The sequence below is a fragment of the Aspergillus japonicus genome (assembly GCF_003184785.1).
Source record: "Aspergillus japonicus CBS 114.51 unplaced genomic scaffold BO86scaffold_47, whole genome shotgun sequence".
NCBI classification, from domain to species: Eukaryota; Fungi; Ascomycota; class Eurotiomycetes; order Eurotiales; family Aspergillaceae; genus Aspergillus; species Aspergillus japonicus.
The window spans coordinates 227,540-253,107 of record NW_020291684.1 but is presented as its reverse complement, the minus strand read 5'-3'; the positions used below and the strand labels follow the sequence as shown (position 1 = coordinate 253,107).

General features: G+C 53.6%; 9 protein-coding genes across 9 annotated transcripts; 4 read left to right on the top strand and 5 right to left on the bottom strand.

Annotated features, from left to right (window-relative positions):
• Positions 1-50: 50 nt before the first annotated feature.
• Positions 51-2,082, bottom strand: BO86DRAFT_156583 (rutin-alpha-L-rhamnosidase precursor; the record flags this gene model as incomplete). Its single annotated transcript, XM_025666370.1, has 8 exons — positions 1,470-2,082; positions 1,378-1,416; positions 1,209-1,324; positions 1,048-1,156; positions 770-998; positions 550-712; positions 344-490; positions 51-291 (listed from the first exon to the last, which is right to left on the bottom strand). Coding segments are annotated over exons 1-8 (1,212 nt in total), but the record flags the coding sequence as incomplete, so codon positions are not given.
• A 333-nt stretch (positions 2,083-2,415) lies between these two features.
• BO86DRAFT_401999 (efflux pump antibiotic resistance protein) lies at positions 2,416-4,516 on the bottom strand (the record flags this gene model as incomplete). Its single annotated transcript, XM_025673810.1, has 8 exons — positions 2,416-2,483; positions 2,540-2,645; positions 2,708-3,530; positions 3,585-3,705; positions 3,761-3,858; positions 3,918-4,000; positions 4,060-4,196; positions 4,252-4,516. 8 exons carry the CDS (start codon positions 4,514-4,516, stop codon positions 2,416-2,418), a joined length of 1,701 nt encoding a protein of 566 aa, XP_025525232.1.
• Positions 4,517-4,622: 106 nt separating this feature from the next.
• BO86DRAFT_449813 (DUF747-domain-containing protein) lies at positions 4,623-9,177 on the top strand (the record flags this gene model as incomplete). Its single annotated transcript, XM_025676749.1, has 4 exons — positions 4,623-4,634; positions 4,923-4,939; positions 6,167-8,834; positions 8,889-9,177. 4 exons carry the CDS (start codon positions 4,623-4,625, stop codon positions 9,126-9,128), a joined length of 2,937 nt encoding a protein of 978 aa, XP_025525231.1. The 3' UTR covers positions 9,129-9,177.
• A 531-nt stretch (positions 9,178-9,708) lies between these two features.
• BO86DRAFT_318724 (FAD/NAD(P)-binding domain-containing protein) lies at positions 9,709-11,220 on the bottom strand (the record flags this gene model as incomplete). Its single annotated transcript, XM_025668224.1, has 5 exons — positions 9,709-9,752; positions 9,832-10,163; positions 10,240-10,978; positions 11,032-11,089; positions 11,155-11,220. The coding sequence occupies 5 exons, from the start codon at positions 11,218-11,220 to the stop codon at positions 9,709-9,711; spliced, it is 1,239 nt and encodes a 412-aa protein (XP_025525230.1).
• Positions 11,221-13,731: 2,511 nt separating this feature from the next.
• Positions 13,732-15,009, top strand: BO86DRAFT_343729 (alpha/beta fold hydrolase; the record flags this gene model as incomplete). Its single annotated transcript, XM_025669160.1, has 5 exons — positions 13,732-14,069; positions 14,137-14,176; positions 14,241-14,365; positions 14,446-14,641; positions 14,749-15,009. Coding segments are annotated over exons 1-5 (846 nt in total), but the record flags the coding sequence as incomplete, so codon positions are not given.
• Positions 15,010-16,800: 1,791 nt separating this feature from the next.
• BO86DRAFT_381441 (MDR family NADP-dependent oxidoreductase) lies at positions 16,801-17,966 on the bottom strand (the record flags this gene model as incomplete). The annotated part of the gene is made up of 3 exons (XM_025670768.1): positions 16,801-16,935; positions 16,990-17,156; positions 17,207-17,966. The coding sequence occupies 3 exons, from the start codon at positions 17,964-17,966 to the stop codon at positions 16,801-16,803; spliced, it is 1,062 nt and encodes a 353-aa protein (XP_025525228.1).
• Positions 17,967-19,142: 1,176 nt separating this feature from the next.
• BO86DRAFT_391196 (cytochrome P450) lies at positions 19,143-21,120 on the top strand. Its single transcript, XM_025672547.1, has 3 exons — positions 19,143-19,362; positions 19,432-19,707; positions 19,765-21,120. Exons 1-3 carry the CDS (start codon positions 19,186-19,188, stop codon positions 20,929-20,931), a joined length of 1,620 nt encoding a protein of 539 aa, XP_025525227.1. The 5' UTR covers positions 19,143-19,185; the 3' UTR covers positions 20,932-21,120.
• A 230-nt stretch (positions 21,121-21,350) lies between these two features.
• Positions 21,351-23,079, bottom strand: alkB (oxidoreductase, 2OG-Fe(II) oxygenase family). Its single transcript, XM_025670133.1, has 2 exons — positions 22,476-23,079; positions 21,351-22,305 (listed from the first exon to the last, which is right to left on the bottom strand). Exons 1-2 carry the CDS (start codon positions 22,765-22,767, stop codon positions 21,485-21,487), a joined length of 1,113 nt encoding a protein of 370 aa, XP_025525226.1. The 5' UTR covers positions 22,768-23,079; the 3' UTR covers positions 21,351-21,484.
• Positions 23,080-23,252: 173 nt separating this feature from the next.
• On the top strand, positions 23,253-25,246 carry nimX (cyclin-dependent serine/threonine-protein kinase CDC28). Its single transcript, XM_025669159.1, has 4 exons — positions 23,253-23,701; positions 23,815-24,323; positions 24,388-24,551; positions 24,624-25,246. Exons 1-4 carry the CDS (start codon positions 23,665-23,667, stop codon positions 24,892-24,894), a joined length of 981 nt encoding a protein of 326 aa, XP_025525225.1. The 5' UTR covers positions 23,253-23,664; the 3' UTR covers positions 24,895-25,246.
• The last annotated feature ends 322 nt before the right edge of the window (positions 25,247-25,568 follow it).

The following is a 25,568-nucleotide window of genomic DNA, read 5'->3' as shown; positions in this document are numbered from 1 at the left end:
GGGGGGTAAGCAACAGGGAAGGAGTACGGGGTGTACTGTGCGGTACGTACCTTGTAGGTGATGTAGTTGCTGTCCAGCGAGATGGCCAGCTTGCGGATGGCGTTCGTCGTCGCGATCCACTGGTATAGCTCCGCCGTCGTCGCGTAGCCCGAGAGCCAGGTCGCTTCGCGGTTGTAGGGCACCCCGGAGCCCGAGTAGTGCTGCTCTTCGCCGGCGTAGACGATGGGGATTCCGTCGGAGAGGAAGAGGAATGAGAGCACGTTCTTCGCTTGCGAGTAGTCGCTTGTGTAGCTGATTGCTTGGTTAGTGGGTAGAACATGGAGGAGTTGGGCGTTGGGCTCACTAGGCGAAGCGCGCGTTGTCGTGGTTCTCGATGAAGTTGCCAAGCAGCGTGGGATCGGAGCAGTCGCTGGCAACTGAGTTGATCATGTTGTACAGGTCGCTGATGCTGCCGCTGCTGGACTCGAAGGCGTAGAGGAGTTGGAAATAGCTGGTTTTGGGTGTTTAGTGTCTGCGGTTTTGCGGATTACACTGCAGACTGGAACTCACATCGGGTAGTTCAGGACGCCGTCTAGGTATCCCTGATACGGACAGGCAGTGGCAGGGTCGCCGTTGAAGATCTCCCCAACGCTGTACACGCCTGCCGCGCTGACGTATCCCGTGAAGAAGTCTGGTTCGACTTCCAGAGCACTGTCGATGCGAAGGCCGTCAACTGTGCAGTCGGAGTCAGCGGCGAGTCCTCATCAAGTCAAGTGACAGGGGTCCGTACTTGAGTAGTTGGCGACGAGTTGCTCAACCCAATCGTACCAGATCGTCCTTACGGCCGACTGCGTCGTATACAGATCAGGCAGAGAGACGATCGTATCACCTTCCCAGCAGGTCCGGACCTGGTCGATATCATCCCAGTCGGTGATGAGGCAGTACGAGTGAAAGTACGACGAGGAGTCGAAGGCATCAAAGACGCTGTAGTCCACACTATTCCCTGAGCCAGCATAGCCCTGGATTTCCGGTCAGCTGGGTGTCCGAACTTGGACGAGACAATCCTACCATATGGTTTGGCACGACGTCGACCATGAGATACATGTCCCGTTCGTGCAAGGCAGCAGACAGAGCTTTCAGATCATCCGCGGTGCCAAAGTTGGAGTTCAACGAATAGCTGCCCTCTCAGTCAACTATGGTATCCCAGTTACAGCCACAAAGTGCCTCACATCTTCTGCTGCCAGTATCCATGGTAGGACTCGCCATCCGCAGTGTTCGCTGACAGCTGCTCGGTGACGGGCGAGATCCAGATGGCCGTGAAGCCCATGCCTTGGATATAATCCAGCTGCGCAAGCAGATTAGACTCAGATCAAACCTGTGCGTTGCGGGATGGCTTACGTGGTTGATGATTCCCTGCCATGTTCCACCGCAATAAATCTAGCCACGTCAGAGAATCGCTTCGTACTGGTAGCCATACGACCCAGACATACCTGATCCCCTGTGTTACATGTCGCCGTTGTCGAATTATCAGTCCGGCCGAACCGATCCGTCAGGAGAAAATAGATGGACTGAGTGCGCCATTCCGCTGCAGACAGGCCGCGAACGAGATTGCCAAACAGAGGCAGCGAGACAAGAGTCTGAAGCACCGAAAACCTCATCTTTGCAGATGATTGCGAATGAGGTCCCAGGGGCTGGTGGTCAGCCACGGCACTGGGGTCTTCGGCAATTCCATCTTATATGTCATTTCTCGTGGCCCAAAGCAGCTTGGGCCTTGTCCTCAATTACTCGACGGACGGATGACCGGATGACTTTCTGCAGTTCCCGTCTTTTCCTTTTCTTGTATATGATCTGCTGTTCTCTTGCATCGTCGGCTGCCAGGAACGGTGTTATATGAGTGAGTTGATTGGCTCAGACTCCGATTAAGCAGGGGTTCTGCAGCCGAAGCACGAACTAGCCAATGGATCACATTGAGAAAGCGGCCTTATGTCCGATCATGCAGGCGCAAACTATCAAGAGATTGGCTGCAGAACGCCCGCCACTGTCCAGATGGACATTGCCTTGTCTGCAGAAGGCTGATGGCCGGGGGCGTTGAGCGAATTGGAGGGATGGGGTGCGGAGGAAGCGAAATGAAGGGGCCCAAGCCTCGGCACTGTTGAAGAAGGCTAATTGATTGAACATCAAATCACCCCACATTGAACTCCGACACTCAAACCTCGCGCTTCTTTTGGCTCTGAGGCATTCTTCTATTTTCTCCCTTGATTGCGAGTCTTGGTTGGCATGGATCACTTTACCGGCGGTGCCTACTGCTTTCACTTAGTTACCTCTAACAGATTTCTCATTTATTCATTCTAATCCATTGTCCATTGAAGACCGGTCTCAACGTTTTTCTACTTGTCCAAAGGTTTCCAATGTCTGTGTTCATGTGAGGGTATCTTTTTACAGTTGATGCCTTCGGACTGTCCAGCCCACCAACGACCCGAGCAGCGAAAGAGACAGAGCAAACACTAGAAGAGACACGGTAAGTATGTAAGACAGATAACGTTCCGTCAAGGCAACTTACAATATGTGTATTTGAGTCCCGTAACGTATCCGCGGACCACAATGTCATGAACATGTCCACTGAGCCCATTGATATAATCCGTATCAGACAGAGCCCGTTCGATCATCTGCAGTCATGAATCAGCATATGTGGAAGCACACAGAACAGGATACCCATGGGCCCAATTACCTTCTTTGCTCCGGGCCCTGTTAGATTCTGCTCCAGCTGGTGCTTGAACACGGTTCCCAGAACACTGTTCGTGACAGTTACACCAGCAGTCATCGCGAAGTTGAACAGCAGAAAGTAGCCTCCAGTGGCCATGGCAATCTCCTGAGGCACCAGGAAGGTGGTCATACTGACGAAGGCCGCAGCCGACGCGAAGCCAGTTCCCATCCCGCCCGGAATGATATACAGTGATTCCCAGAAGCCCGTGTTGCCATTCCACCGGAGGAAAAGCAGGAGGTAAGTGACCGAGGCGACCAGCCCAGCCACGATCAAGAAGACCTTGAACTGGCCTGTTCGTCGAATGGAGGCACCGGCGATCAAGCCGCCCAGCGTATTGCCAATCACTGCGGGAACAAGATGCCCGCCCGCGACTGTGGCTGAGGCGCGAGATGTGACCTGGAAGTACAAGGGAACCGAGAACATCATACCAACCTGCGCGGTAATTTGCAGAGCCCCAATGAGATAACTGGAAAGCACGTTGGTGCGGCGCAAGATGCGCAGATCGAAGATGGGCTCTGGAGCCACATAAAGCTCGACAACAATAAACGAAACGAATGCAGCCACGCTAGCGGTGCCAAGATGAGCAGTGGTAAGAGAGACCCAAGCGAAGGCCTTTCCAGCTTGGTCGAGAATGAGGGTTGTGGCGATGATACCAACGGCGAGGAGTGATGTCCCGAGGAAGTCGACCCTGCGAATATCCTTGTTTGTGGTGGGGGTGGTAAGCTTGAGCTTCCAAACGACGAGCAAGGCAGCTAACACAGTGAGCGGGCCCTGAAGAAGGAATGACCTGTCAAACAGTTAGTTTGTGGAACGAAATCAAGCGATAGACTTCAATGCGCACCATCGCCATCCAACGGTATCTGCTAGCCATCCACCGATCGGACCTCCTGCGCTTCGACCCAGGGTCATAGCGATGTTGACATACGCACGCCAATGAGCCACATCTCGCCGGGGAACAATGTCTGCGAGGCGTTTAGCAACCGTGATCAAGGCTGGCCATGAGGTTGTCCATCCCACCTGTAATGATAATCACACCCATCGCCATTGTTCCAGCACCGCCCAAGCCACTGATGGCACGCCCCAGAATCACAGTCAACATGCTCGAGCCGATCCCACTAAAGTGACGTGAGTTAGAGCGGTTCTCCTACACGTGGTTGAAAGGGATGTAAATCACCTAATTATACATCCGAGGCCGAAGAAAAAGTATGCCCAGAGCAGCAGCGGCTTGCGGCCATAGATATCACTCAATTTGCCATACTTGCAGGCCACAACCGTCAGCGCATCATTTGGGTCGTAGAGATACCATGTTAGCCTACCATGGGTTGTGCTGCGCAGAGACCGAGCGTGAAAGCCGTGGCCAGCCAGCTGGCATCGCGCAAACGATCGAATTCGGACGAGATCTTTCCTGTCGTGGCCATAACGAGAGTAGTGTCTGCATTGGAGATGAATTCGCCTGCTATAGGTCAGCATTGGTCGAAATCATGATCAAGTCAGTCATTCATTCATACCCAGGAGTAATACAGCAATAATTGTCTTGACGCTAGCCAACGCCTGCACTTTGTTGTTCTCCGAGGGCTCTGCTGGACTGACTAGCGGACGTTCTTCGTCCGTGTCATGGCTGCTTTGGACATCACTTGTTGGCCCCTTGGAGACAGTTTGGTAATTCGATACATTCGTGACGTTTGTGTCCAAAGCTGCAGGGTTCAGGGGGGTCGTCTCATCCACATTCCTTTCCGCCCTCAACGTCTCTGAACTGGCAGACGCAATCGTCATTGTTTCCAGGACTAAACAAGTCGTGCTCGTACGAGGAGAGTCTCAGGTTGACCGTGAAGCAAGTCCTTGGAGGCGCTTCAAGGGTGAGGGTGAGGGAGAAGAGGGGATGACTGCTCGCGTAGAATAAAAATCCTCCAACCCGATGGAGTCATTTCGAGCGCGCCTTCATTTAATGACAGGCGGAGCTACGTGATAAAATTTCGCTTATCGCAAGATGTCCAGGCCTTCATGACCATTGCGCGACAGTATTGGCTGGCCATCATTAACTATCCGGAAGAGCCGATGACACCATCGGGGGGGGGAAAAGCAGAATTCACTGGATTGGTACCCACATGGCCACGCCCTGGATCGGAGGAGCTCGTGGTCAAAGCCTTCTCATGGTTGATGGCTGCAAATGACAGGGCAGAACCGGGGTGGAAGAAGGTGATTGTGGTGGAGGAGCACGCCATGCTTGCCGTCGATGGCGAGGTGACTAGCGTCGCTTGACGACTCCTGCTCGGGGACAGACTCAGGAAACGCCCCCTCGGCTATTTACTATAGAAGCTGAAGTAAGCGGATCTTGACAGTAAATTGTAGAGGGTCGCTTGTGGTTCCCTTAATTTAAGGGGTGCGCATGGTTTGAGTCGCTACGGAGTAGCTGGGGCAGGTTGGCAGGGCATATTGAAGGAGTCGAAGGGGGTGGTGGTAGATCCGTAGTATAGGAGATGCGGACGTAGAACTTCAATAACAGTGAGAGTATAGCGCAACAAGTATATTGAGTTCAGGGCCCATGGCATTTCAAGAAGTCATGTCAAGCATATAACTAGATATATGTTCGTTTTCAAATCAATTAACCAGAAGGAACACCAGAAAACGTGAGTGATATGCAGAAGAGAACAATACTCAAACTGAAGACCAAAATTGTGGGGAAAGTAAGACCCTGCTTAGTCATGGGCTACAATGACAGCAGGCCCACTCCACCGCTTTGTTGACCGCCTCATGATTATCCCCGGGCTTTTGCTCTCCCTTGGCTTGTTCTTTCACTCAGCAAAGACCCTGACTCGCTTTATCCTCATTATCAACGGTCGCAACCCCTGGCCTGCCTTGTAGGCTGTATCAGCGACTTTACACTGGACGATCTGACCCCGAAATGAAGTCGATCCCTCCTTAAAGCACGGCTGACGGATTGCATCGCGCACGGAGCGCTACCGCTGACATCGTGTCCTTGCCTTCCTCGATTGCGATCCTGGTTTCCTCAATGCTCTGCACAGAAGACGACGCAGATCTCGCGGCTCTTTCAAGATCTATGCGCAATGACTCGCCAAGAACGATAGTCAATATAGACGGCATGCGTGAAAGTCACAACGAACGAGGGCGGGAGTCCGTCAACGGTGAGGCGGCAGGCTCGTCTCAGCAGGAATGGACACCAGCAACACCACAAAGCCCAGAAGCCGACAATGTATTAGTCGCTGGAATCCAAGGCCCAAAGTCACCAGAAACAAAGCGACCAACAGCATTAAGTGGAGTGAATCAATCCGGGGAGAATGACGGACGGCCCGCGGTGGGCTCCGATGCGCAATGCGGACAAACGCCGGCGCCGGACGCTACAGCAACTTACGCCAACCGGATTAATTCTAGGGCCAACTTGCTGCCAGATGGAGTCGGTGACAGTTCTGAACACGATCTCAACGGGCTACCAAGCCAACACACCCCCTGCGTCGACCGGAAAAGCGGTCAGTTCGCGCTGGCGTCGGATCAGGTGCTAGGGATGGTATTTGAGCACTCGGAGGAGCCCCCTCAGACTCCAGGCCGTCGCACGACTTCGAGAACATCCCTAGTGGATGTCTTTGAAGGCTCCGCGGTGCAATCAACGCTCACCGAGTGGTCGCGAGACACGTCGCCTTCCAGGAACCACGACAAGGACCCAGACCGCGTGCTGAAATTATCCCCCGCCAAGATGCAGGAACTCACATCCTCACCGCAGTCTATCCCGTATCGTGCAGCGCCACCGGAGCAATCAGAACGCGGACGACGGGCAGTATCGGATGGAATGCATGCAGCAGCTACGCAGCTTGAAACGCCAGAGCCCACAAGCCTGCCGTCTCTAGATGAAACTAAATTTCCATCCGATACTCTACCTAAACTCCGTCTCCCCAAAGATCTTTCCATCGACACCTCGACCCTCTCAACTGGGAGAACACCTGCGTCATCCTCTTCGCGAAATCGACCGCCAAACTCACGGGCCGTGTCAACACCTAGCTCACGCCGCCAGACCTTGCCGGCGACGAACGACCGGCTGGCCCAGACATGGGCGTCTCGCTCAAAACAAGATCGCCTTTCGATCGCCCGGGAATCAGAGTCGAAACACCTTGAACCATCTCCACAGATGAAAGAACAGGCTTTGCCTTCACCGATGCCCCCGAATATCCCTCTGCCGCCTCTATCCGTTCCGACTTACCTCCAGTTAGAGCTGGCATCGGGTCGGCCATCACCGCTGTACATTCACCGTTCTGCAATGACTGACTTCCCTTACGAATCTTCTCGAGTCAAGCTTGAAAGACTCATGAACTTCCTGATGCTGCCGCCGGCGGTAGAGCAGGTACTCTGGTTTGGTATATTGGCATGTCTCGATGCATGGTTGCATTCTTTTACCATTCTTCCGCTCCGGTTTCTGAAGGCTTTGTACATACTTGTTGAGTCATGGATTCTGAACTTGGGGGTGGAGTTTCGGTACGTGTCTGGTTTTGTGATTAAAGGCGTGGGTCGAGTATGGCGCAGGCGCAACAGGACCGCATCGATCGACGAGCCACCGCGTGGAGCCGACGTGGGACGCTCACACAAGGGCGAAACAGCATCCGGGGAACGAGATCCCCGCACTAAGGCAACCGAGTCTCGAAAAAGGCACCGATCTCATGGACACCGAGCGCAGCATCGCCGGCAGAAGAGTATCCCGTCAGCCCTCATGCCCGACGATAAGGCCGACATCCTCAAGGGCTTGCTCATGATCGCTACCTGCTGCGTTCTGATGCGCTTCGATGCGAGCCGGATGTACCATTGGATTCGGGGGCAGGCAGCCATCAAGTTGTACGTGATCTACAATGTGCTAGAAGTTAGCGATCGACTGTTTGGCGCCATCGGTCAGGACGTGCTTGAGTGCCTATTCTCGCGTGAAGCGCTGGAGCGGCGACCCGACGGCCGCAGCAAGGTCTTCCGGCCGTTTGGGCTCTTCTTGCTGGCGTTAGCCTACACAGTCATTCATTCGACTGCACTGTTCTATCAGGTGATGACGCTGAACGTCGCGGTGAACTCTTACTCCAATGCGCTGATCACCCTGTTGCTCTCCAATCAATTTGTCGAGATCAAATCCACGGTCTTCAAGAAATTCGAAAAGGAGAACCTCTTTCAGCTCACCTGCGCGGACGTGGTGGAACGCTTCCAACTCTGGCTCATGCTGACGATCATCGCGTCGCGCAACATTGTGGAAACCGGGGCATTCAATATTTTCAGTGGGCTGGGCTCTAGCTTTAGTTCAACCAGCACCAACAGCACGCCGCTATCAACTCCGCCGCGAACTGCATCCTCGATCCTCCCGCAAGCCTTCACGATCGTCCCATCATCTATCATTGCCTCCTTCAGCCAAGCCAATTCCTACCTCCCGACGCTGGCGCAAGTCCTAGGACCCTTCCTCGTCGTCTTAGGCTCGGAGATGCTAGTCGACTGGCTCAAGCACGCATACATCAACAAGTTCAACAACACCCGTCCGGCCATCTACGGTCGCTTCCTGGACATCCTGGCCAAGGACTACTACACGAATGCGTTCGCGGACCAAAACCTCATGCGCCGGCTGGGACTGCCTGTGATCCCACTATCCTGCCTCTTCTTCCGCGTCAGCGTCCAGACCTACCAGATGTTCATCGCCGCCTTGCTCCCCCAGCAGCCCGCCTCGTCCACCGCGGTCGAGGCCACCTCCCTCACGGCCATCCACAGCCAATACGTCCCCGCGCCCATGCCCTCTCCTCCCCCGCTCACCTTCCAGAATTTCATCCCCACCTCGACCGCCTACGCCGGGGCCTGGTTCCGCCAGATGCTCGCCAACACAATGCCCACCCCGGCCTCATCCGTCTACATCTTCACCATCGTCCTCATCTTGACCGGCTACGTCGTCCTCTTGATCCTCAAGTTACTGCTCGGCATGCTCCTCCTCGCGCTCGCCCGCTCCCGGTACAAGGCCATGAAATTGCGCGAGGCAGAACAACAAACCCACACCGCCGCCGTCTCAGCCTCATCCCTCTCCATCGCCGGCGGATCAGGGCCCGCAACCACAACCACAAACGACCCGGTTCCCTCCGGAACCACCGCCCCGGCTGCTGCGCCAGCAGCAGCAGCAGCACAGCCCCGCCCCCGCGAATTCGCCGTCGAGGGAAGCCGCCGAGTCGGCGGATGGGGCGTCGTCGAGGTGAACGACGATCACCGGCGGTGGATCTACGCCGACGACCCGGACGGTCTGCGCAGACTCAAAGCGAAGGAGGAGAAGGACTCGAAAGCTGGAGGTGGTGGTGGTGGTGGCGGCAAGGAGGAGCTGCATCTGGATCACGTGCAGCGGTATGAGATGGTCGCCAAGCGGATATGGTGAGGGTTGTCGACGAGTCGGTATCTGTGTTGTTGTATATATTTTTAGCCGCCATCCGCTGTGATTAGCTATGTTCGGTGTAGGTAGAGTCCTGATAGATTATTATATACGCTGTTCGTCTTGTGAGCGACAGCTTCGTACAATGGCACCGCCATTTGATTGCTCATTCTGGAAATGTCTGATACACCGCACCGGGCAATCACATGGCAAATATGTCATCAAAATGCACCGATTCACTGCAACAGCATCAGCCACGAAGCACAGCAAGTCTATAATCTATATACAGTACAAACATCGACCCCAGAGCGAGCCACACAAACACTTCTTAAGACCAGCCCACAAAACCCAGATGAGCAAAACAAGAAGGGAAAAAAAAGGGGGTATACGACAAATCAAGTTGAGTTGAAGTCGCTGAGAATCCGCTGGGGGAAAAAAAGGAATCCTGACATCCGCAAACAAAAACGAGGTTGAATCATTAGAAGATAAGGCCGTTGAAGACATTAGGTATCATCCGTGGTTGAAGAAGCATTTCCCCATCATTCTGAGAGAAGATGAGGGGAAATCGATGAAACGTTTAGGGGCATTAGAGATGGTGCCGGACTTCTGAGACGGCGTCGCCGTGCATTTCTGGATATGAGGTGTTAGTAATGCGGTGCCCTTTGCTTGGATGGGGGAGGGTTATTTGCGGGCGGGCGGGCGGGCTTACCGTTCCACACGTCCAGGGCGGCTTTCTCGGCATCCCAGCCCCAGAGCCGTTTCTGGGTCTCCCGATCGGACCAGCGATCGGGGTTGGAGCCGCTGGTCAGCGAGGACCGGAACTGTTCGTCGCGGGCGAGTTGGTCGGGCCCGTCGGGGAAGTGCAGCGTGATGCGGTTCTCGGAGCCGGACTGCTGGACCGTCTCGGCGCGGGACTTGCGCGATCGCTCGTAGGCTTGTAGCGCGGTGGGAATGGCGGCGCGCGAGGGGATGGTCGAGAGGAGGATGCCCAGGGCGGCGGCGTCTTCGACGGCTTGGGCGGCGCCTTGGGCGACGTACGGTCTGTATCTAGGGGTTAGTGGTCTGGGGGGGTTGGGGAAAGGGGGAAAGTGTGGGGTGTTCTGGGGTGATGGCGTACAGCATGGGATGGCAGGCATCGCCGATCAAAGCGACATTACCCCGAATCCAGGTCTTCAAGGGCGCGTGAAGGCAGAGCTTCCACTCCAGAACCTCGTCGTCGGGCACCAGGTCAATGAGCTTCGTCACGCGACTGTCCCAGCCCCGGTAGTTGTCGATCATGGCCTGCTTAGAGCCCTTTGTCGTCCAGGACTCTTCGACGCCGTGGTTATCAGGGTGCAGTAGCACGACATTGTAGAGTTCGTGGTTGCGTACCGGGTACGCGATGATGTGGCGATTGGGACCGAGCCAACGCGTGGCTTGGGGCTCGTCCATCAGGGCCTTCAACTCGGGATCACTCTCGAGCGCGCTGCGAGGAAGCATGATCCGGTAGGCAGCATCACCCGTGGGGATGGCCTTGCAGGAGTAGTCGTTGAGGAGCTGACCCCGGATGCCGGATTTGATGCCGTCCGCGGCAATGACAACGTCGCCCTTGACGACGGTGCCGTCCGCGAGCGTCACCGCTGCCTGGTCGAATTGAACATCGGTGACCGTGGAGTTGACGCGCAGTTCCACATTTGACAGCGCCAGCGCTTGGTCAATGAGTGCGTTGTGGAGGTCAGCGCGGTGGATGACCACCTGTTGGCCGTAGGTCTTGTTAACGGGCATCGTGCCCAGTAACGAGCCGTCTTGCCACCGACGAACGTGGATGTGCTCGAGGGCAACATCTTTGGCGTGAATGGAGGGAGAGACTCCCCAGCCTAGAGTCCTGTGTCAGCTCGAGCACTCAGACTGCCAGAGAACTGATGCTTACGATCGAACAATCGGAGCATGTTAGGAGATACTTGGATGCCCGCTCCAACTTCCATAAGCTAGTTTGCCTTCTTGTTAGAACAAACCCCCCAAAACGACTAGGTCTATACCAACACTAGCATACCTTAGGCGCGGATTCGAGGATTGTGACCTGGTGTCCTCGTAGACCCAGAGTTAGGGCTGCGGCCATGCCGCCAATGCCTGCGTCCGTTAGCGACAATGCAATCTTTTTGCCAAAAGAATCATCTTGGCGTACCCGCTCTATAGAATGGTGTTAGTGGCAATTGTAACTTGACTGCGGGCAATGAATAACCTACCCAACGATGACTACCTCAAGGGGAGTCCTGGCCTGCGCGAATGCCATGGTTGTATAGAATGGTGATACAAAAGATAGCAAACGAAAGGAAGCAAGAAGGAAAGGAAGCAAGAAGGAAAGCAAGACAGGCAAAGAAAGCGGAATTTAATTTGATAAAATTTGCGCTGGCTGGACGCGCCGATATCCGATATAGGAGCCAAATTTGGTACCGTACAAAATCTGGGGCAACGAATTGGTTTGCCACAGCGGAGAGTCAGGAATGGGGGAGGAGCTGCTGCGGTTGATATAAGAATGCGTTCAATGGCAAACACAAACACCTCTTTCCAAAAACACCATCGATCCGAACCTCCTCCGATCTCGACGCACTGGGGAATGACGGCCGAGAGCGGGATTATACGAAGCTGGGTCAAACATGATTATTTTGTAAGAGTTCTGTCTGGCTGGGGAGAGGCCGGGATTGGCGGCAGGACGCGACATCCCCCAAGGCGAGCATACTCCACCAGCCAAAAACCTGCCATTCACCGCGGAATGGGGATGAACCAACATTTGGCAATCCCCATTTTTGACCAGAGAGGGCGGAGAGCGAAGAGTCAGAGTCACAGATAGTCTAAGGGGGGAGGTGGGTGAAGGGGTGGGCCGGGTGGTAAATCCTCTGGCATCTCAACTTCTCAAGCCTCCAAGCCTCCGCATGAAGAGCCACCGAGAGAGGGGAGAGATGAGGGGGAAACAGGAGCATGTGGAACCGTGATCAGCTTTCGATTGAATGGCCAAGTATCAGGTGCATCTTCATCCTGGTTCATGAGGAGCAAACGACATACTCCATACATACTCCATACATACAATCAATAATGATGATTCTGTCTGGGGTTGCAGCACAGAGAGAGGAATTAATGAGACTCCGAATCTCCCAGCGCCCGTTTTCCGGATCACGCTACTCCAATATGGTTTAGCGCCCACTCTTTGCAGGCGAGCTCGACAATTGGATCCAATGAGAGCTGGCGGAGATGGTGACTCAGCTGTCCCGGCTCTTCCGCTTTCCAGCAATTGCCGAACGGTCCGGCAGCGAGGTTTCCCTTCCAATTGCCGATTTCTGCCCCCATCATGGATGAATTTCAATCCATCCCCAGATTCAGTTCCGCTCCTCACGAGTCACGGTCTCACCTGCCCATGGAGATCATCTCCTCAGACCTCCAAACCTACCCCGACGTCGCACCTTCCCCGTACAACCATACTGACACCATTTGTTCACAGATCCGTCGACTGTTCATTTAGTTTGCGATTTTCCACCAATTCCAACATGGCGCTTCACCTCCACTTTCGGGGATTGCGCCCAGCCCCTGCCTGGATTTGCATCAGATCCGGACCTTTCGGCAAGACATGATCCAGGACAAGCCGATATCCAGGTTGATGCGCTCTGCGAACCCTTACTGATCAGGACATTCCCCCCAGCGACGTCCAGCCTTCTGTGTGCAGTCAACACGGAGCTCGTACCAACCACTCAGAACTCAATTGGATAACAGTCTCACATGTTTCACAGATAGCAGACAATACGAGCAGGAGTGCGACCAGGCGTATCAGACTCATCACAGCAGCCAGCCAAGGATCAAGTCTCTGTCAGCAGCTACCACCCACCACCTGACGATGATATCGAATTGTCTCGCATCGGGTCAGTGTCAAAGCATAGATTCAAGCCTCGGTGTCCGGGCTAGCCGTCGCTTCCGTGCAGGCGAGATCAGCAAGACTGGCGGGCGTCATGCGGAGCAAGTAATGAGCAAGCGCTTCTGGTCTCGATCCTCATTTGACCTCGTGTGCCGGTGCCGGTTTAACCGTTGTGAATCCATTAGGTTCCTGTTGAGGCCGCGCATTCGACCTCTGGTCCAATTTCGTTTGGGCTTCAGAACGGATGTTCGACATGTCGGCATTAGACAGGCTGGCTAACCGAGAACAATAGGTATGGGATCGACCTTGCTACAGGCTCAAGACTCATGGATGACGTAGACGCTCGCATCAGGTTGAGCAACTGAGTTAGGCAGGTCCTTGCGTACTTCACTCAGGTACAAGTAGGATCTTGCGAGGATAGAATTGTTTATTTTCCCCGTAGGCTCTCCAGGGCACAAACTGTAAGGAACCTGAAACTATGACCTCTGACTGTCTTTCGTAACGTTCACCTCGAAGCCAGGCAACAATTCTCTTATTGTACAAGAACTGCTGCACATACCCATCACCTCAGCATACTCTATTCGGGATTGTATATCTATAGTAGTTAGTAGCTGGGATGACTACCGAAGCATTAAGCCAAATACAGTCTAGCGCAATCAAGACATCCAGGGCGGAAAAGACAGTTGAAGATGCAAACCAGATGCAAACCATCCATCCGTCGATGAGCTTCACCAATCTTAATTCTAGAAGTGGAAGCTCTGGATAGCTCGCATGGACTATACTTGAGACTCAATACCAACTTCAGTGGCTGTCGCCTGGCAAGGGCTGCCACTCATAAAAATGTTTTCACAACTATCACCGTCGCCAAGATCGGTGATGTCCCGACAATGTTCGAAGTTCATGCCGTTCCAGAGGTCCATTCGTACCGACACCAAAAACCCCAGACCAAAGATAGCTTTTGATGTCTACAAGGGACATCCCGATAAGCTTGGTGACTCACCCAACCCCATTATAGTTCTTCATGGATTCCTCGGCTGTAGAGAAGAACTCCGTCCGATTAGCAAGTATGGATGCTTTGGGCCTTTTTTCCCTCAATATGTTACGGGACGCTCACTAAATCCCTCCACCTAGAATCCTAGCCACCGAACTCAAGCGAGATGTGTATAACCTGGTAAGTGCTGATGTCACCGAGCCCTTCAGCTTCGTGCCCAGGCAATTGACGCCCGGGGAAACAGGACCTTCGTAACCATGGCGATTCTGGCACCAAATGGAGGCATGACTACCTCAGATTGGCGCTGGATGTCCGAGGACTCATGAAAGAGAACGGCCTTAAAAATGTGTCTCTCGTCGGCAATCAGATGTAAGCCTCACCAGTGGCTCATCTCACTCTTCGAAACAGAGTATATTTGCATCTCGTGATTACTGACGATCAGCCATCAGGGGAGCCAAGACAGCCATGACTTTAGCCCTCTACGACTCAAATCTCGTAACCAATATTGTCTCCATTGACAACTCGCCTGTTTGGAAACCCCTTCCGCCGGTTTACTTACAATGGCTCCACGCCTATCGGCAAATCCTCAAGATGCGCATTACCGAGCTCCGGGAAGCGCGCAGAGTCATGTACTATTGGAATCGGGTCAGTTACCTCTTCGTGCTCTCCAGTGGCGCCGGGACTGTCCTTCCTTCCTTTTTATCTTTTTTTAACTTCTGTTACATGTCCCCTTATCTAACCACTCCAAATAGAATGCAGGAATGAGACCTTGGCTCATGCGGAACCTGGAGAAGCACGGCGATCACCCCTATGTAAGGCCGCGGATTCCGCAGAATATTCTGTGGGAGGCCCGCGACGCCATGGGGGAATTTCCTTTCCGAGAAGACGATGCGAATAGGTTCAACGGGCCGGCGTTGTTCCTGCGCTCGCGTGATAGCTACTACATCCCCGAGGGCAAGGGGGCCGAAGCCATCCGCTCTTTCTTCCCTACCTCCTGTATCGAGGAAGTGGACTATGAGGGGCTGCACATGGCTCTGGAAAAGCCTGAGCTGGTTGCGAATGGTAGGTCATTCTGCTCGCTTTCACCCTCTTGTTATTGGGCTTCTGTCTTCTGTCTTCTGTCCGTTCTCTGGTTCTCTTATAATAGATTACGAAACCCAGACAGCTGACCACTCATGACCCTCCCACAGCGGCCGTTGAGTTTCTGCGGAACCCAATGGTGTATCTAGCCGACAGGAAGCTCGCGAAACACGGCGGGCCGAAAATGGCCTGGGAACTGTGAAAGCAGGCATCCATGCAAAACCACCAGAGATTATGACATAGTGCTTGGTCTTTGGCAGGTTGTTGCGTGGTTCACCAACTCTGCCCGGTGAAGACTGTAAGCTCCGCAGGTGGAACGTGGAGCGAGGGATAAGAATCCCTATCGCGTGGTATCAAATGGATGCGTACGGAGGATAGAATTGGCAGTGCTGGATAACTGCCAACATTGACCCATGGGGTATTGGCAGAAAGAAAACCTGGAAAGGTGGACATGGTAGAAGACTCAACTCAGAGTACTTTACTTGATCAGCGGTACAGTACCGTAGACAATTCATACCTAATCTGTTACATCGAGACAGGCTCATGTCCCACTGTACCTTTTCGATAGATCTCTCCTGAGCGACGCTCACCCCGACTCGCAGTTCTACTTAGAACTCTCTTTTTCAATTACCTCGTTCCACAACGGATAAAATTTCATAGAGGAAAGGTAGGAAACAATGCTATAGCAGGTATCCTAGGGCCCGATTCCATGTCCGTTACAAAGTATAGTACAGTACATAGCCTTCGTACGCTGCCCAGCTTCATAGATACCGAGCTGAAAGGATACATAAGCCACTTAGCGCATAATTCGAACAAGAACTGTAAAAGAAATTCGAAATAAAAGAGACGAAAAGAAAAAAAAAAAGGAAAAGAAAGAGAAAGCCATACATTACAATGTATCAAAAGATCTATCCCCCTTTAACACTCGCCCGGGTACGGTACTTCCGAATCGTAACCGGGACTTCGCCCCCATCGCTCCAAGAATACCTCTACCGTCCAAGATACCAAGCCTCCTCTTCAGAGAAATACCATGTCAGATAGCTAGAGTAGAGCCCTCAGCTCTGAATTTGAGGCCTACGGCGTAACAGCTCAAACACCCTGAGACAAAAGCAAGTTAGTTACCATGCCACTGAGGATTAGATTTCCTGCCTGCCCGAGGCGGACGAGCCGTTTCGCATCAACGCTACGGGGAAACCTAGTGGTGCCCGACGGATCTGAGCAACCTGACTGTTATGACAGCAAAGGGGGTTGATTGTCTTGAGACAATTGTATGTCCCCCTCAGGAGTTCAGTCCATACAAAGTGGGCCCACGCGATCGATTGTGTAACGCACGGTGGATAAGGTTTGGCCGGGCCGTCGGATCCCAGGTTTAGCGCGTCGCTTGGCGTCGTATGGGCGGTTCCACCCACCGCGCTGGGCACGTGCAGGGGGGAACCGGAAGAGGGGTGGGTTGGTGATCTATGCGCTTTTTTTTTTTTTCTTTTTGTAGTGGATATCATCTCTTTGAGGCGGAATTCTCAGCTACAGCAGAGGGTGGCATAGTTGTAAGGTCACCATAGTCAAGCTCTTCTGATTAAAGCTCTACTAGCGGGATACGGTCTTATTCTAACAATATCTGAGACTCATTTCTGTTATGTACTGGAGACAAGATATATGATGATCGGAGTGATAGGGCCGGTGTGGGCTTGACGCATAGGTACTCTCCCATCTTGTGGAGTTCGCACTCACTCAGGATCAGCGATCTTCAAGATGGCCTTTCCGCGGTTCCCGCCACGAAGCATCGAGACCAAGGCTTCGGGTCCGTTTTCGATTCCAGTCGTGATGTCTTCCTTCGTCTTGATACTGCCGTCGAGTAGCCACTGTAGCACAGCTGTCGTCAGAATCGGTCCTCATAAGTCAGTCAACTCACTTACCGCAGACACCCGCTCGTTTCTCTCCTTCGCATACTTCGGCCCCATATTCTCGTCTCCGACGATGAATCCCTGCATCCTGATTCTCTTTCCCACCACAAGCATTAAGTTCTTGACTCCAAAGGCCTCCTCGGGCTTCAAGTTGTATTGCGAGACCATGCCACAAGCAACTGCACGACGCGTCAGCGATGGGACCTAGAAAGTAGGAGGGTAGCCATACTAATCCTGCCGAAGGGATTCATGGCGTTGAGGGCCGCTTCCAGGTGCTCGCCACCAACGTTCTCGTAGTAGATGTCAATCCCGTTAGGTGCCAGTCGAGCCAGGGCGTCGCCGGGCTTCTCCTTCTTATAGTTGAATCCCGCATCAAAGCCCAACTCCTCAGTAATAAACCGCAGCTTATCATCGTCACCAACGCTGCCAATCACCTTCAAACCCTCATGTTTCGCCAGCTGGCCGACCACCTGTCCTACCGCGCCGGCAGCCGAGGAGATGAAGATGGTCTCGCCCTTCTTAGGCTGCCCGATCTCATACAGACTGGAATAAGCCGTCAGTCCCGTCATTCCAAGGATTCCGGCGTAATGCGACAGTGACAGTCCAGGCTTCACATCGATCTTCTGAGTCTGCGGCCATGCCAGCTCCTCCTTGGTGACAACACTGTACTCCTCGATCTTGAGGATACACCAGATGATATCACCCTTCTTATATTTGGGGTTCTCCGACCGAAGCACTTGCCCAATGCTGTAGGCGGTGATCGGCTCCCCAACCTGGTAAGGGGGGCTGTAGCTCTTGATGCTGGGGTCACGCATGCGACCGCGCATGTAGGGATCCAGACTGGCGTAGAGGTTTTTGGTGAGGACGCTGTCCGGAGGCAGCTGCTGGTCGAGGTCAATCTCCCGTTGTTCAACGGTGAGGTCGGTCCCCGGGACGGGCGCCCCGTTGGGGACTTTGCTGAGGATGAGGGCTTTGTTCGGTTGAGGCATTCTGGGAATCAGGATTTCGACAGGTGTCAGGTTTGGGTGTTGAGAGTAGTGGGGAGAACAGGGCGATCCTCGACTTATAAATCAAGACTGGAGCGGGAGGGGTAAATCGATGACGATAGCGGGACAATTGATCAACCTCGGCTGGTTGGTGGGGTATGGCCTGATTGATAATCCATTGTGTCACTCTTGCCGTATCATTGACCAAGCGGTCGTGCAGTTCAAGCTGTTAAGTGCTGTGATGAGATCGTGCCCTGAACAGGATTCAGTATTGACAGATCCAACAGTTGTGATTTGGTGGAGAATGAACGGAGCAAAACATAAATCCGAGGCGCTAGCTGGAACTGGAACAAGCACAGGTCGCTGGGTCGCTGGTGGGACACGCGGCGCTCATCTGACTTAAGTGAAGAAAGAGCTTCGAACTTGCTTTATTGAATTATTCTTATGACGCATTTCGTGCCTCGGGGCGACGAGCAAACCGCCCAACGAGCGGATGTGTCAAAGCGGTTTGAAGGTAGCCTTCAGTCGGGATCGGAGGGAGCCTGATTGACGCGATAGGAAGTGCGGGAGGTGAAAGGTCTTGAGCATTTCCACCCATGTTCGAGCGATGAAGAGGAAGGAAGTGGAAGAGAGGAAGAGCTTACTATCCTAAGACGACAGAATGAAGTGTAGCAGGTGAGGGAAGCGAAGTAGGAGCCGTGGTCACGGGTACGGTACAATTAAATGATTCTTCCCAATCCGGTAAGCTGTGCGGGAGCCACCCCCCACGTGGAGTTTGACCAATAATTGATTATCAAATCAATTGATCGCCGAATCCCGATGAGGTCACGGCCTGAAATCCTGATGATCCACTCTAGGTAGACTTGTAGTTAGGGACTCGCGACTCGCGAGTCTACAACTGCCCCTTGAAACCGCGTGTCATCGATCGGGCTTCCTTTTCATACCCGTGCATGTCTCGGCTCCAATTTCGCCCAATCATCTCCGAAAGGATGTTGTGCCGACCGGGACTCTCTCCATCAATGCCATGTTATAAATAGCCGTACTCACTACTGATCAGCATGATACTTATATCTGACATTCGTCAAACCGCGCAACGCGACCATTAGTCGGCCCTGCACAACATCCCATATATTTAACAAGCTCCCATTTGGTCTGCCACTACATCACCCATCCTCTGCCCACTGGACAAAGCCACTCCTCCCAGCCCAGCATTCTTTACAGAATGGCTGGCATACCGTGGACACCAGTCTATATCGCCTTTGCTGCATATGCCTACTTCAAAGCGACGTGGCAAACATTTTTTTACCTGTCCGCCTTGGCCACCATTGGCAGAGTTGTGTACCGAGTATTCCTCTATCCGGAATTCTTGACTCCTCTGAAGCAGATTCCGAGCCCGTCCGTGAGTTTCTCGGCATTTTCATGTGTACAGATCTCATCAATTTGAACCCGTTCTCACATGTGCCACTAGGGTCGATCATGGCTTCGTGGCAACTCTAGCACTTTGATCCTGAGGCATGACTGGAAGCGACTAGCTCAATGGCTAGAAGAAATCCCAAATGATGGTCTGATCCGCTACTATATGACTGGCAACCTGGAGCGATTGATCGTGACCAATCCCAAGGGACTCAGTGAGATTTTGGTGACCAAGGTCTATGATTTCGAAAAGCCAGCCTTGGTCCGGGAATCTCTGGGACGTCTCACCGGCCAAAAGGGGGTGCTGCTAGTAGAAGGTGCCGAGCACAAGGCAAGTGTCACAACAAGGGCTGAAATCACATGTCCTTGCCAAGCTGACTGAGAACAGCACCAAAGAAAGAATCTGATGCCGGCTTTTTCTTACCGTCACATTAAGAACCTGTATCCGATCTTCTGGACGAAAAGCATCGAGATGGTGCAATGCATTGAGGATGATCTACGCGCTCGTGAGGATTCTTCAGACAACGTGATTCGCGTGGCAACCTGGTCAAGTCGAGCCACACTCGACATCATCGGTCTGGCCGGAATGAACCGCGATTTCAACTCCCTGCGCGACCCCACCAATGAGCTGGCTAGACAGTACGGTAGGATTAACGGTGCGCCGCCTTCCAAACTGGAGCTGGGTCTTTTCCTTCTGGGCCTCGTGATGGGAGTACCAACATGGGTCCACAAACTGCCTTTGAAGAGGAACAAATATATCCGCGAGGGTGCCGAGTATATCCGCGCTGTCGCACTGCAGATGCTCCGTGAGGCGAAGGACCTGCGAGACCAAGAGCAAACCAGCAACGTGAAGGACGGGGTCGATATTATGTCCGTAGCACTCGAGAGCGGCAGCTTCACAGATGAGGAGCTTGTCGACCAAATGATGACCTTCCTTGCGGCCGGACACGAGACCACCTCGACCGCTCTCCAGTGGTGCATCTACGCACTGTGCAAGTACCCTGAGGTGCAAACCCGCCTCCGAGAAGAGATCCGTTCCAATCTACCCTCCATCTCCGTGGACAATCCAGAGTCTGTTTCAGCCGAGGTCCTCGATAATCTGCCCTACTTGCACGCCGTCTGCAATGAGGTTTTCCGCTTCCACGCCTCCGTCCCGGTTACCATCCGCGTGGCAAACCGTGACACCTCTCTCGTCGGCCAGCCTATCCCCAAAGGCACGCTCATCTTCCTGTTCCCCGCTATCATCAACCACCTCAAGGAACTGTGGGGCCCGGACGCCGATAAGTTCAACCCCGAGCGCTGGCTGGGACCCGGCATGGCCAATACCGGCGGAGCCACCAGTAATTACGCCTTCTTGACGTTCCTGCATGGGCCGCGGAGTTGCATTGGGCAGGGCTTTGCTAAATCCGAGTTGGCATGTATGCTCGCCGCCTTTGTCGGTCGCTTCAAGTTCGAGTTGGAAAAACCGGACGCTGAGCTCGAGCTCCGCGAGGGTGCAACTGTGAGTCCGCGGGACGGTGTGCGGGTCAGATTGACACCCTTGGAGGGGTGGTAGAGACTGCCGATAATGATCGCTACATTCTTGTATTAACTTCGGTGATGACATGTTACTTTTAATCTCGTTGCTACTAATTAGGTTAGACTGTTTGGATTGAAGACTCAAGCTTCTATGTACAGGAATGGAAAATGCTATGTGCTGTCTGACTATGTATAAGCTGCAAGTGATGATCGCCGTACAGGATTCGATCAGGTGCATAGTGATGAAGTATCTGCAGATAATGTCGCTGGGGTCTTCCGCCCGTGGTCCATTGTCTGCATCATTTGTGGTTGGCTTGGACAAGGGGAAGAGCGAATGCGAATGAACCGCCCTTCCGGAGACGGGATGATGAGAGCATCTTTATTGCATTGGGAATGCAATCGGTCAAACCCCGTATGAGCACTCTTCGGGGCGGAGGTATGCAAGCCCACGGTAGGGCTTTGTGTGACATGCACACTGGTCGATTTGGACTGGGATCGCCAGCCGCACCGCTTGTAATTTGCGGACCCGCACATGCAACATGCGCATGTGCCATGATCCTAGCGGACGTCTTCGCATCCCATCTCAGCGATCATTGACGAGGCTCCGAGAGGCTCATCTGCCTCACATTCAGATTGACACGTTTGCCCTCCATCCACCCCTTCCACTTCTCATACTGACTCGCGGTGGCGGCAGCCAGACCATCCGCCACGCCAGGCCAGTCCGCGAGCCAGGCCGGACACGTGCCCGGCACGATCTTCGGCACGGCATGCCAGGCGAACCGCGACGTGCCGTCCATGTACACCGCATCCCCGGAGCGCAGCCGGATGATCTCGCAGCCGGCGCCGTCATCATGGCTGATCAGGAACAAACCGTCACAGCCGAAGCTGATGCTGATGAGGCCGGCATCGCACTCCTCGCTGACGTCGCGGTGGGCGCTGAGCGTATCGCCGGGCGAGTACACGTTCAGGATCGCCGCCTGCGCCTCCGTCTCCGGGAACATGGTGTGCAGCAGCTTCGCGATGTCCGGCGGGAACGCCGGCGGCCGTTCCGCCGGATATACTTTGGCCGTCCAGTCGTACTGGCCGCCCAGCGTCACCCAGCGCAGTTTCTTGGTCAGGATGCTCTGCACGGCGAGCGGCTTGTGCACGCTGGGGTCTCTCGGGTGGATGACTCGCGCCGGGTCGTCGGCAAAGAAGGAGGGAGGACGAGGGTGAGGGTGAGGGGTGTCTTCTACGCTGGAATCGCTCGGCGAGGTAGCAGCAATAGTATCCCCGGCGCGGGGATACGTGAGCTCGTAGTGCAGGTGGAGGTTGGTCTTGTGTCTTGGGTTTGAGAGGTCGCGGTGGAAGAGGCGCGAGAGGAGTTCTATTTGTACGGCCGGTGGGAGGAGGGAGGGGATCATTTGGAGTCCTACATGCGCCCGTTAGGAGACCCGGATTATTCTTGTGTTCGTTTCTACAATAGATGCTTTTTTGGGCGGATCCCTCCCCTTCTTTCTTGCCCTGCTGAGTAGACAGAAGGGTGAAAAAGGGAGGGAGATAGAAAAAAAAAAGCGCTAGATGGTGGTGTATAATGCTGACCGGTCACAGAGCGATGAGAGAAGACAGGGATATCTTTCGCATCCAGGGATCCCTCCGCATCATCCTTGCTTGTCCCCAGAAATTCATCGAATACAGGCCGAAGATCCTTGCCAGGGATCCAATGCGAGAGTGATACATCCTCCGGGAGCCGGCCAGCGTCTAGCGCCTGAAGATCCAGAATGCTACCATCCGAGTTTATGTCTGCGAGCGTGGACTTTTGGTATTGCTTGTAGCGTTGCTTGACAGCCTCCGGGGGTCGCTCATGGGCGTTCAGGTCCTTTATTTGTGCCATGTCTTTTTTTGTTTCTGTCTCTGCTTTCTCGCCCTCCCCTGTGGGTTTGTTCCCTTCCTCGCGTGTAGTCGAACCAGATCTCTTGTGGACTTATAACTGCACTGCGTCACAAAGTTAGTCTCTTGAGGATCTGCAAGGCTGCACTATTGCATGTGTGCTGCTATGACAGTTCAGATCGCTTTTCGGAAATGCAAATCGATGGTTCACCCAGTCATAAAAGTTGAGAATAGCGAATCAGTGTCGCATAGAGGACAAGACTGTTTGTTTCCGCAAAGAAAAATCTCTATTCGTCGAAAAAAGGTAATAAAGAGCATACTGAGCAAAAGATTGAAAGCGTCTCCCCGAAAAAAAGTTTAGGGCGGGCATCAACTGGGGACGCGCTCACCGCCTTCGGGGCCACGCGCGGATTTTTGGGTTTGTTTGTGTACGGCGGCTACTGACCGCCTTTGGCTTCCCCACCAGCAGGGATGAATGAAAAGACGACAGTTCAGTCGATTCATTCCTCGCTACTCCAACAGGTAAGGTAAGTTCCAGGGTAAGTACGTAAGTAAAGTCGACATTCGATTGAAGTGCCAGGCCACACCAATTCGCTCCTCGACTCCCAGATCGGCTCCTTTCTTCCTATCCCTTCCAGCCCGTGCACCTCGAGAGGCCCTTCTCCCTCCCTCGCCGTTGCTTGACGCCAACCATTGTTTTCTCTTTCTTCCCTCCCCCGGCAACAGGAACGCCGTCGCCGTGCAGTGCAGTGCACACACACACTCCTGTTTCCTGTACCCCGCGTGTCGGTGGGCTTGACCACAGCTTGACGGTGTCTCACCTCTTGGGTTTCGAAATTATCGTTATAGAATCACTGTGTGGGAAACCAGTTTGTCGAACCGGGTCAATTTACTGCCAACAATGGAGAACTACCAGAAGATCGAGAAAATCGGAGAGGGTATGTGGCCCCTCAACTTGTCCTCATTCATACTTCTGCACCTTCAGCTTCTTAATTCGGTGGAGAATACTCCTACTGGGTCAATGTCTAATATTTCTGGTTGTGCAATGCAGGAACCTACGGTGTCGTTTACAAAGCCCGTGAGCTCACTCATCCCAACCGAATCGTCGCCCTGAAGAAGATCCGATTAGAGGCCGAGGATGAGGGTGTTCCCAGCACCGCTATCCGGGAGATCTCTCTGCTGAAGGAGATGAACGACCCCAACATTGTCCGACTGCTGAACATCGTGCACGCCGACGGCCACAAGCTCTACCTCGTCTTCGAGTTCCTCGACCTTGACCTGAAGAAATACATGGAAGCTCTGCCCGTGAGCGAGGGTGGACGTGGGAAGGCCCTGCCGGAAGGTTCTGCGCTGAGCAAGAACATGGGACTGGGCGATGCCATGGTCAAGAAGTTCATGGCTCAGCTGGTGGAAGGCATTCGCTACTGCCACAGCCACCGCATCCTGCACCGTGACCTCAAGCCTCAGAACCTGTTGATTGACCGCGACGGAAACCTCAAGCTGGCTGATTTCGGTCTGGCTCGGGCGTTTGGTGTGCCTCTCAGAACCTACACACATGAGGTATTGACTGATTCTCTGGACATGCCATGCTTTGACCTTCTAACCTTGAATTTTCTCTGATCAGGTTGTGACTCTATGGTATCGCTCCCCTGAGATCCTCCTGGGTGGCCGTCAATACTCCACTGGCGTTGATATGTGGTCCTGCGGTGCCATCTTTGCGGAGATGTGCACTCGTAAGCCGTTGTTCCCTGGTGACTCGGAGATCGACGAGATCTTCAAGATTTTCCGGTATGTCTGCCCCTCCCCAAAAAGCAGGACGTCATGACGTAGCTCAGTTGCTTACCATTCCCTCTGCAACAGTCTTCTCGGTACCCCTGACGAGGCCGCTTGGCCCGGAGTCACCTCTTTCCCCGACTTCAAAGCCACGTTCCCTAAGTGGAAGCGTGACGAAAGCCGTGCTCTGGTTCCTGGACTTGAGGAGGAAGGTCTGGACCTTCTCGATGCCTTTCTCGAGTACGATCCTGCCCGGCGTATCTCCGCCAAGCAGGCTTGCATGCACCCCTACTTCGCCAATGGCAGCTCATATTACTCCGGTCGCACCCGGACAACGACAAGGAACGGTTTCCACTAAATAAGCCGTGCCCGCACATTACCACGATCATGTTTCAGGCATGTATGCAATGCGGACGACCGTGGCAGGTGCAATGACGCACAGTGGCATGGACAGCACCGCGGTTTCTGCATCTATCCCCCTCAAGGCTGAGTCCTGTCCGCGTCGCTGCTACAGTCCGCTCTTTCCTCACATTTCTCATCATCGTTTTCTGCTTCTGTTACCATGGCGTTGTTTGTGGAGTGATCTGGCAGGAACGAGAATAGGTTACTGGATATCGCAAGGAGTATTTTGACTAACGCGTACATACCCATAATTGAGTAAATGGAGAAAAAGAAAGGAGGTCATTCTATAGCAGCAGTGACACTGAATGAACAAAGTTGTTCCTTGTTTCATCAATCATCAATTATCGAGATCTCTTATGAGTAATTCAGAGGAAGAAAGGGTGGGGGTTGTGCTCAACTGACAAGCTGATGATGGCACGGGGTGGTGCTCTTTCCATAGTCTCGAAACTCTCCCCTTCCTCAACTGCCTTACCTCCCCGTCGTCTCTCCTCTCCTCTGCCATCATATTACTACCACGAACGACAAACCTCTTGAACCTGACTACAGTTTCTTTTTCTCTGTTTTTTGACTAGCCCTGGTTACAGAATCCAGTCCGAGCCCCTATTGTGTCACACACGATGCGGTGCTATC